General features: G+C 52.0%; 1 protein-coding gene across 1 annotated transcript; it reads left to right on the forward strand.

Moving 5' to 3' along the window:
- Positions 1-372: 372 nt before the first annotated feature.
- On the forward strand, positions 373-9416 carry Zdhhc19 (zinc finger DHHC-type palmitoyltransferase 19). The gene is made up of 8 exons (XM_055625201.1): positions 373-418; positions 525-672; positions 1230-1351; positions 1784-1923; positions 2467-2639; positions 2947-3052; positions 8772-8857; positions 9227-9416. The coding sequence occupies exons 2-8, from the start codon at positions 527-529 to the stop codon at positions 9414-9416; spliced, it is 963 nt and encodes a 320-aa protein (XP_055481176.1). The 5' UTR covers positions 373-418; positions 525-526.
- The last annotated feature ends 1524 nt before the right edge of the window (positions 9417-10940 follow it).

Here is a 10940-nt window from a genome sequence, read left to right on the forward strand (position 1 = left end):
GAGAGGTGGGCAGGAGGACAGTTGGAATCAAAAGTGACCGACAGGAAGCAGCCAGAGCCCCCATTCCTCTGCCTCTGTGACATCATACTGACACTTTTTTCTCCCCCTCCTCTCCTGGGCTGTGGCTTCTGTTGCTATGGCAACGAAATTCTGAGAGTCAACAGAGGAAAGAGTAGCTGGTGTCTCATAGTTCCCCTGTGAGTATGGGGGTCATGCCCCACCTCGTGTGTGTGTGTGTGTGTGTGTGTGTGTGTGTGTGTGTGTGTGTGTGAGAGAGAGAGAGAGAGATCCAAAGTTAGCTGTCTTAATTAATCTCACCTCACTTTTTGAGACAAGGCCTCTCGCTGAATCCAGAGCTTGCCTTTCTGGCTGGACTGCCTGAGCAATAAGCCCCAGGATCCTCTTGTGGCTTCTAAAGGTATACACTTACACTCCCTGCTTTCACGGGGACCCGAGGATTGAACTCGGGCCCTCACCCTTGCACAGCGAGTGCTTTGCCAAGTGAACCTTCTCCTCTGCCCTAGCTATGCCTTTCTTGAAGGATGCTGTGACACTTGTGAAGGAACCGCAGAAGCTGCCTGTGGCCCCGCTCTCATGGTTCCCGCCAAGCCTGTTCGCTGCCTTCAACGTCACACTGCTGGTCTTTCTGAGCGGGCTTTTCTTCGGGTTCCCGTGCGTGTCCCAGGCCGTCTGTTGGGTTTCTTATACGGAAGGGGGAATAGTAAAAAATGTAGTACAGAGGCGGGGAGTTGCAGGAAGGAGCTCTGGAAGGCTTGGGGAACAAGCCTTTAGACTAGACCCTCGGTCTAGTCCGAGGGAGAGACATGTGCAGGCTGCCAGGCATAGTGGCACACGCCTTTAGATCCCAGGCAGAGGCAGGCAGAGCTCTGTGAGTGCAAGGCCAGCCTGGTCTACAAAGAGTCCAGGACAGCCAGGGCTTCACAGAGAAACCCTGTCTTGTAAACAACAACAAAAAAATAAAAAATAAAGAAAGAAAGAAAGAAAGAAAGAAAAGAAAAGAAAAAAGAAAAGGAAAAAAAGAATGTGCAGGCATAGGATTCTGGGGAATTAGGACATAGAGGTGGGTGACATTTGATGGGGCCTCTGTAAGTCTGTCCCTTGCCAGGATACTCAGAGCTGGCTTTAAGTTCTGTGACCCAGCTGGATGGAGCCTGGGGAGGAGCTCCAGGCCGCTCCAGCTCAAGGACTGAAAGTGGCTCTGGTCTCAGTTGTAGGTGGCTGGTTCAGAACGGAGAATGGGCCTTTGCCATGGTCACAGGCCCACTCTTCACCCTCACCTTCTGCAGTCTGGTGTGGCTCAACTTCTCAGACCCTGGTATCTTACATCGAGGTGAGGACTCAGCCCCCTGAAAGGAGGAGCTGGCACCCCAAAAGGCTGGGGACCCCTTTACCCCAGGACAGCACTGCTCGGCTTTAGCGTTTCATTTCCTGAGCCCCCAAGGCATGGAAAACACCGAAGCAGGATCCTGGCTGGTTTGCAATCGCTTGGGAAGGGTGGGTCGCACAGTTCACCACCACGCAGTGTGAAATGTCTTCCCGCTACACAAAGCTTCAAGCGTTCGAAAGGCAGAGTTCTGCACACAAGGCTGGAGCAGGCCTCCACCAACACTTCTCTGTCTCTGTCTCTCTGATGGCCAGCTTGCCGAGGAAGGCCAGGAATTCCCTTGTCCACCTCTTCCCCACACCCCCTGTGCCTAGCCCTGCTGCGGGGCTGCCAGGAGCAGCAGTATAAGGGTTACCGCCTACGTCTCCCTCGTGTCAGGCTCCACTGATGAAGACCCCATGACGGTGCACGTGGTGTGTGTGAACCAGCGGGCTTTCCGCCTGGAGTGGTGTGCCAAGTGCTGCTTCCATCGCCCGCCTCGGACCTACCACTGCCCCTGGTGTAACATTTGTGTGGAGGTGAGTGCCCCCTTACCGTCTGCTGACCTGTCGCCTAGACCCGGTCAGAGCCCTGAGGTGTCTCATCAGACGAGGGCCAGGGGTCAGTGTGAGAGTTAGTCATGACAGGTGAGGGCCAAAGGATGACTGTACGTCCGTCCACCTGCTCTTGGTCCCTCACGCAGGTGGCCGCCCCTGGGCCAGTGTCTGTCCAGGGAGGCTGGCTCGTCAGCATGGGTACATCCGTGTGTTCTGGCTCTGGGGAAGGGGGCAGGGAAGACAGCCTCTATCCGATCTCCTGCTTTGCTGTCACTGGACATCTGAACCCTTTACTTGGCTCTAGGCCAGATCTGGGGACTTCCTCCTCTCATCTTCACCTAATAGAGGTCCAGACAGAGTGAAGCTGCAGGGCAATCCTCACAGAACACGAGCAGTCTCTGGAAGGCTATAACAGCATTAGGGACTTTGGTCACCAGGATTCTTCCTGGGGGGAAAGGCAGTGACATCAAGGGCCGAGCTGTTTGGGAACGGATCCTGGAGGCCCTGTTCTTCTCCCTGTCACAGGACTTCGACCACCATTGCAAATGGGTCAATAATTGCATTGGCCACCGCAACTTCCGCCTCTTCATGCTGCTGGTCCTGTCCCTCTGCCTCTACTCAGGAGCCCTGTTGGTCTCCTGCCTGATGTTCCTAATTCGCGCAAGCCATCTGCCTTTCTCCGTGGACAAGGCAATGGCGTATCTACACATGCCCAAGGGCCCGCGTGAGGAGCAGTGGGGAGGGAGGGGTTGAGGCAGGTGAGAGATGAGGTCTTAGAGGGTAGAGTGGGTGATGGGTGAAGCTAGGAGGAGAAGCCACTTGAGAGGCTAACGGAAGTAGGGAAATGGACGGAGTAAATAAAATAAAAGAACCTAGTAGGGCCATAGAATAATGAAGCCTAAAAGGGACAAGCAGGCCAACAGCGGGGTGGGAGATGTGATGGGCAGGAGCAAGGGCGGAGAAGGAAGACAAGATGGACCGGGCGTGGCTCCTTAACTGGTTGAGCATCCTGGTGGCTGTGCCCGCTGCGGGCTTCCTGATTCCTCTCTTCCTGCTGCTGCTGATCCAGGTCATATCTGTGAGCTCAGCGGAGCGCTCCTTCGAAAGCAAGGTATGTGGGCGGAGCGTGGCCGTCTGGAGGTCTGGCTGTGGGGAGCGTCCAGCGTCCTCTAGCTCTCACTGCCCTTGGCCCTGATGGACTTCTGTCCTGAGCAGCAGCGCAGACCACAGCGCCACCTGCTGGAGCGCGGCGCTCGCTCTCCGTCCCGGGTGCCATGGTTGTGTGCTAGGCTGCCAGCAGTTTTGAGGGCTCAGGTTCAGGCATAGACATGGCACTTACCCGGACCACACCAAGAAAGGCCAGTCCCGGGCTGGGTAGTTTGAACTGAGAGAAGGAGCTAAGAGTTAAGAAGGCCCGACACGCCACTCTGTGCGCCTCTGATGTGCTTTCAGAGGAGCAGAAGACAGAGGAACTGATGTTACCAGCTTTGTGAAAGGACTAGGGAGCCAGAAAATAGAACTTTTCTCCTCCTCCTCCCTCTCCTCCTCCTCCTCCTCCCCACCCCTCCTCCTCCTCCTCCTCCTCCTCCTCCTCCCCCTCCCCCCCCTCCTCCTCCTCCTCCTCCTCTCTTCCTCCTCTTCCTTCTTCTTCTTCTTCTTTCTTGACTGCTGGAGTTAAAGGCTGAAAGCATATTGGTAAGAGAGTGAGGAAACAGCTCTGATTTGGGCGCTGGCGATTGAGCAGACCCCTCTGAGGCAGTCACATTAAAGGGGTCAGTAAAATCAAGCATGGGACCTCGTCCTGGTGCAGTGGAAACCCAGCAGTCATGGTAGGGGTATCTGACCGTCTTCCTATTCCAGGCCCGGGCAATGGTTGATTTGTTTTCCACCTGTTGTTGCAGTTTTTAATCTTCCAGAATCCCACATAAATGTCATCCCTGCCTTCGGACTCTGCCTTGCTTAGCCCACACACCTGCTGTTCTCGTCTGTTCATTCCTCTCTTCTGCTGTGTATCACTGGCATTGTATGCGTGCTCTACGGAGTATCTGTTCACCAACTGAAGGATTTTTACATTTCTAGTTTGGGGTGATTGTAAAATGGACTCAGTCCAGACACTGATGTCCAGAACGTAAGCTTTCCTGTCGGGTAAATTCTTAGGCATGTCGCTGCAGGGTCAGCTGGGTTTAATCTTATAACAAACCACCAGATTGTCTTTCAAACCACGGCTTTGCATTCTTACAGTGATATAGGAGAGTTCCAGTTGCCAAAGACTCGACCCTGTCAGAGGGTTGGTTTTTGTTTTAAGCCACCTAGTAATTGTGTGGTAACATCCTGAAGCTTTGAGTTATTTTTCCCTCATGAGAGTGGTACCAAGCAGTTTACCTCTCGTTGTCGTCGTTTGTTTTTTGAGACAGGGTTTCTCTGTGTAGCTCTGGCTGTTCTGAACTTGCTTTACATACCAGGCTGGCCTTGAACTCACAGAGATTCACTTGCCTCTTCATCCGAATGCTGGGGGTTAAAGGTGTGTGCCACCATACCCGGCTTGAGTAGCCTGTCTTTGGTGTAATGTATTCTCCAAGATTTCGTTCGTTTAAAAATTGGATTATATTCTCTTTTTTTATGAGTACGTTGTGCATTCTGGATTCGGGCATGTGTTTAAAAATATTTTCTTGAAATCTACAGCCTGTTACTTCATTTTCTTTTCCGTGTGTTCCAAAGAGACGTTTTTGATCGCGATGAAGTGTTTGTATTCGTGTGCATGGCGTGTATGTGTTTGTGTGTCTGTATGTACTTGTGTATGTGTGTGGTATGTGTGCTTGTATCTGTGCATCTGTGCTGTGTGTGTGTGTGCGTGTGCGTGAATGCTCACACAGGCCAAAATGGTTCTTGTGCATTTGGTGTCATCATTAAGAAATCTTTGCCTAATAATCCAAGGTCACAACATTTCATGTGTTTTTCTACAGAAATTTTGTGGGTGCAAATTCTACCTTTTGATCTATTATTTCTTTGGGCTTAAATTCTGTATGTGGTAAAGACTTGTTTTTATTTTTTTATGTGTATCTGTGTCTGCCTGGATGTATGTCTGTGCACCACATACATGCTTGGTTCCCATGGTATCCAGAAGAGGGGGTCAGATCCCCTGGAACTGGAGTTATAGTTCTGAGCCTCCATGTGGGTTCTAGGAACTGAAACCCAAGTCCTCTGCCAGAATAGACAGTGGTCTTAACCAGTTCCCAAAACTTGCCGTTTGCATATCTACACCATTTGTTGGAGAGGTTTTCTTCCTCCGTTGTAGTGAGTTTTTGTATATTTATTTAAAAAAAAAAACAGAACTGGTCAGGTAGACATGATTTATTTCTCAATACCGTGTTTCTGCCCTTCCTGTACAGCCTTATTTATTATTGATTTATAGTTTGGAAATAGCACAAAAGGAGTTCTATACTGCTTTTTTTTTTTTTTTTTTTTTTTTGAGATTCTCTTGTCTGTTTGTTCCTTGGACGGAAATTTGAGAGTCAGCTTGAAACTTTCTACAAATCTGGGGTCTTCATCAGAACTCTGTTGACCTGTAGAGCAGAAGACCATTTGGGGATCCATAAATATGCTTCACCTTATGTTTATTTAGGTTTTCGGGTGTTTTGTTTTTTGCTATCCGTCATCATTGCTTTTGTAGCATGTGGCTTCTGTACCCATTTCATTAGATAGTAGCTTGACTAACTGCTGTTTTAAGAGGACAGGTGGGTAGCATTACTGGGGCAACTACAGACAGACAGACAGACAGACAGACAAAGCATCCCCAACCTACTCACTACCCAGTCATCTCACCACCCCAGTTTTGACTCTCCTTCCACCCTGTGCTCTTCTGCTCCAGCCCTTCCTTATTGGCCCAGTAGTCAATATGCTTCTTCTCTCTGGTGTCAGTCCATCAGTTCAGTTTCTGCCACACAGCAGGTTTTTGTTTTCCCCAAGATTTATTTATTTAATGTATATGAGTGCTCTATCTGCATGTACACCTGTACACCAGAAGAGGGCACCAGATCCCAGTTATAGAGGGTTATGAGCCACCATGTGGGTGCTGGGAATTGAACTCTGGAAGACGTCTGGAAGAGCAGACAGTGATCTCAACCACTGAGCCATCTCTCCAGCCCCATCCTCCATCTTCCCTCCCCCAACAACAGTTTCTCCTCTGATGTTCTGTGGTTCTAGTCCCTAAGTCAGCCCCAGCTCATTGCTTTCTTCTGTTCATAATCAGGCCTTCCCAGTCCAGGATCTCCAACCTCAAGGGATTTAAGTGTGGTCTGAATTTTGGGGTCCACCAGACAGGGCTGTTTCTTCTTTCTGGCAGTATCCAGTTCACCTGATCGCATACGCCACCTTTCATTTTCCCAAAACCAGGCAGAAGCTCCCTTTGGATCCCCTGTTTGCTGGCTCATAGCAAGAACTCTATGGATGGACCACATCAGATCTCAACTCCACAACATGCCTGTGGGGGAGGCCTGGGATGTTACTCAGCCACCAAGTCACTCGGGTTCTCACTATAGAGAGGGAAAGTATGGGTGGATTTGTATAAGGCCCTTCGAATGATAGCTCATGCACTGGGGAGCCTATCTGTTACCTTGATCACCATCCCCCTTTTCTGTGCCTCTCCTGTCTCACAATCAGAGCAAGGCCCTTAGCTAATGCCATAAGCCCCCGCTCCGCCTGCTGAAACCTCCCCTGGGTCCTCCAGCTGCATTCTTACCTCCTGGCCTACTTCAGCCCAAGCCCACCCTCAGCACCATGGCGATGCTCCCCTCAGCAAGTGTCCAAAGCCAGTGGACACTCCTGACGTACACTCTGTGAGCCTCACACAACAGCACTCTGCCTGTGGCTGAGCAGGTGGCAGCCATGTTGCCAAGGTGGCAGAGGGACTTGCTTTTCTAGCATGATGCCCTTTCTCTGTGCTGGCCTGGCCACCCCTCAGTGTTCAGAACACTGCCTCACAGCTGCCCACATCACAGGGACAGCTGGGCTGGCTGTGTGGCTTTCAGTGTGCTCACGGTCCCCACTGCGGTGCCTAGAACTTTTTGAGACCCAGAGCTATGGGGAGCTGGGCCTTTGGCTCACTGGTAGAGCACATGGCTTAGCAAACACAGGGCCCTGGCATTCCAAGTACTAGAAAAATTAAGGAAAAATGAGGGAACTAACAAACCAATGATAAAGCATAGGTGGAAAAGGAAAGAGAGAGAGAGTGGGAGAGAGAGAGAGCAGGGAGTTGGCAGAGAGCAGGACAGGAAGATGCCACTTGATTTGGGTCTTGGAAGAGTGCAGGGGCATTTGAGACACAGAAGAGGAGTAAGAGGAAGCCCAGGCGTGTGCAAGGCTGTGGGAGCACTTCAGAGCTACTGGATTCTCTTCATGTCTGAGAGGACATGACCCTGCGGGCAAAGGAACATGCTAAGATTGATTGGTTGGTTCTTACAAACCAAGCCTTTTCAGTGTCACACAAATCAACATTTTTCTATTCCTCGTATACATCTTGCTGACTGTTTTCCACGTAACTTTGAAAATTCTGCCAATTGTATCAAATCTTTCTAAACATTGGATCAAAACTCCTAGTGAGCTACCTGTTTCTCTTAATTGCTCTAAACACCTTGAAGGAGACAGGAATTTCCATAGCAGAGTGGCTGGTTGTAGCTTTTGGGCCACGGCAGGATAGTCCGGGATGGTTCTGAATGGGGTCCTGGCTTCTTCTGGTGGAGTGCTGAGGATCAAAGTCTTGATGACAGAGCCTGGGGCACAGGGTAGTTGGGAGCAGGCGGAGGTGATGTTGGGCCATTTTTTCATTATGACTAAGGCTCTCTAAGTTGGGTTGAGGCTTGATCTGCAGGAGGTTGGGGTCTCAGTATGAGTGGAAAGGGGGAGGGGAGAGGGAAGAGGACCCTAGTTAAGAGTGTTCAGGGGGCCGGACAGTGCTGGTGCACGCCTTTAATGCCTGCACTCGGGAGGCAGAGGCAGGAGGATCTCTGTGAGTTTGAGGCCAGCCTGGTCTACAGAGTGAGTTCTAAGACAGTCAGGGCTACTCAGAGAAACCCTGTCTTGAAAAACAAAAAAGCAAAAAACAACATAAAAAAGGAGTGTCCTAGGCATGCTGACACCGTGGCTCACCCCTTTAACCACAGCCACAGCACTGAGGATCCCTGCAATTTTAGGGCTAGCCTGGGCAGCAAAAGTGAGTTCTAGGCAAGTTTGGTCTACAGAATGAGACTCTGTCTCAAGACAAACAAACAAAAGGAAGGGGAAGGATTTGAACTCTGAGCTTGACCTTTGCCATATCACCACATTCGGGACAGGCTTTCCTAAACCGTGTAATTCTGGCTGGGGAAAATCTGACTCGAATCACTACCAACCTTCCAGGTGGTGAAATCCAATGAAGACATTCAGAAAGCAAATATGAGCTGCGGGAAAGCCAGGAAATGGTGGGCTGTCTGTGCAGGGGCTGAGTGGGTACTGCAGGATCTGAACATCTGTCAGGAAGAAGGTCAGAGGAAGCGTTATGTGTGGCCACAGAGAGTAAGGACTACACAGGGCCATACGGGTGACAGGGAGCCGGAGAAGGCAAGAGAGGAGAGAGGTGGGCACCGTGTTATTAACGTCAGCTCTGGCAGCGCTGCTCAGAATTGGGGTGCTTTTCCCCAGGAACTCGGGAAAGCGAGGAGCCCAGCTCACTCTCCAGCTTTCTTGCCCTTCTTTGTAGTCCAGCGGCAGCTGGGCCTGAGATAACTGGCTGAGGGCCAGGGTCGCCGCTGTGAGCCACGGGCCAGGTCTGACGGCCCCTTCTCATCCCCTTCCAGTGCAGGTACCATCAGGGGTACAATCCCTTCGACCAGGGCTTCCCCAAGAACTGGTATCTCACAATGTGTGCACCGCTGGGCCCCAAGTGAGTTGAAAACTCAGGCATCTGAATGGTGGACCCTGGGGCTAGCGGCTGAGGCAGCCGCTTACCCTAGCTCTCAGACCTGGTACTGTTCAGGCCTTTCCTCACCACCCTCCCCCCATCCTCCACTCCCCACCTCCCTCTCCCCCACCCTGCCTTTCACCCCCACCCCCACCCCCGCCTGACCCAGGGACCAATTGTGAAGCCCTTCTGAGGACTTTTGCCTCAAGACACAGGGTTAAAGGAGGAGCTGCAGCCAGAAAAAGCTGGCCTAGCTGACCCCTGGGACGTGTTCCCAAACTGAGAGAGAGGAGGCGACCTTGGCTAAGAAGGGCATTGACTCCCCGCACCTGGCCTTTCTCGCTTCTTCAGGTACATGTCTGAAGTTGTCTGTCTGCAGCGACCAGTGGGGACAGAATGGATCCGTGAGAATCGGCCACCCTCACCGCCGCGTTCTCCCGAACACCGTACCCCAGGTCCCCCCAACCCCCAGCCCCAACCTCCGCACACGGGAGGGAAGGGCCCCCCAGGCAGCGGTGAAGCTGCGTTCTCCAGGAGGTGAGGAGGTGGAGGGCGTCAGTGGAAAGGTTCTCAGGGGGTGTGGCCGGCCCGGAAGCTGGACCTTGAAACGGGGTGGTCCCGGGGCTGTTGGGTGGAGCACGGGGTTGCCTGCGAGCTGGAGCTGGGGAGGCTGGAGGGGGCCCGCCGGTGTCCACTCTTTTTAGATCCATGCCAGCTCAAGGCTCCCCCTGATGTCAGAGGCCGCTGGACGGTACGCGCGCCGGTGCACACAGAGCCAGGAGCGCCTGAACTTGTGCCTCCCGGTCTGAGTCCGCGTGGTCCCCGTGGACCCAGTCCCTGTTGTTTCATTGGTGGGAGCACTGACACCCACCAAGCCTCATTAAATGTTGGTTGTTGGTTTCTGATGAGGGTGTCCAGGTCTGTTCAAGGGACGCGGGGACAAAGACCTCCAGGGATGGGTGAGCCAGGATCCCTGGAGACCCAAACTCAGAGTTTATCACCGCCTGGGCAGGACACTAAAAAAAGCTTCTCTTTCTTACGATGGACCGACAGTATTAACTGCAGAGCGCGGGCGATGATGTGAGAGAAAAACCACCAGTCACGTCTGCTCTAGGGAAGGAAGCGGCCTCATCCCTGCAGTACCTGTATCTGGCTGCAGAGGGCGCCCACTGCCCTGGGAACGCTTAAGTCCGGTTTGGGTTGCATTGTGGGTTGGAAAGCCCTCAGGCTAGGTGGAGGTATTCTTCCGATGGCCACTCTAAGAGATCTGGAGGAACGCAGGGCGCTCAGTCTGACACTCAGCCTCATCTTTGCTGCAACCAAGTCTTATTTTTTATATACTTCCATACTGTTCCTGTGCCTGGGGTAATCCAAGGTCCTATGAGTTCTTCAGGTCCCTGGAAGTGAGGCACATTCATCTGTAGCTTTACTAGTGGCCACAGTGCGGGCTTGTGTGATGCAGAACATCTCTACAGCCCTTTAGACAATAAAGTTCGGCCACAAGTCAGCCCCACTCCCACCCTCATCCCTACCTCTCCCTGGAAGCCCCAGGCTCCTCCCTGTCAAGTTTGTCAGCTCTCCCTGCTCTGCTTTTGACCCTCCGGGCTGCGGGCTGGCTCATTTTCAACGTCAGGAGCATCTTTGGAGCTTGAATCTTTTCTCCAGTTTCACCCTTGCTCAATTGTTCTAGTTGGAGTTCTGGATATATGTCATTGGAATACAAAAAGTCAGCCCAGGGCAGGCATAGAGTCCCATTACTTTAATCCCAGCACTCAGGAGGCAGAGGCAGGAGGACTTCTGTGAGTTTGTCAAGGCCAGCCTGGTCTACATAGCAAGTTCCGGGACAGCCAGGACCACATAGGCCTTTGTCTCAAAACAAAACAAACAAAACTACAAACCCTGAGTCCAGCTTGCAGATGACCCTTGCAGATGGTGGCAGGGACTACATTTTGGGTTATTATGGGGTACAATTAACTGTAGAGCTAAAGCAGCTCTGCAGTTACATGGCAGACACGGACAGGAATAGCGCTTTTGAGCCAGAGCCCAATTGTGTGTTTACACTGAC

This window comes from Psammomys obesus, unplaced genomic scaffold (assembly GCF_907164565.1).
Source record: "Psammomys obesus unplaced genomic scaffold, mPsaObe1.curated_primary_1811, whole genome shotgun sequence".
Classification (NCBI taxonomy): Eukaryota; Metazoa; Chordata; class Mammalia; order Rodentia; family Muridae; genus Psammomys; species Psammomys obesus.

Excerpts from the sequence above, each read along its gene's own strand:
- Zdhhc19 (XM_055625201.1), top strand. The coding sequence starts at position 527 with ATGCCTTTCTTGAAGGATGCTGTGACACTTGTGAAGGAACCGCAGAAG. Across the intron at positions 1,352-1,783 it reads CCCTGGTATCTTACATCGAG|GCTCCACTGATGAAGACCCC; the intron begins GTGAGGACTCAG and ends CCCTCGTGTCAG. Across the intron at positions 2,640-2,946 it reads TCCGTGGACAAGGCAATGGC|CATCCTGGTGGCTGTGCCCG; the intron begins GTATCTACACAT and ends TAACTGGTTGAG.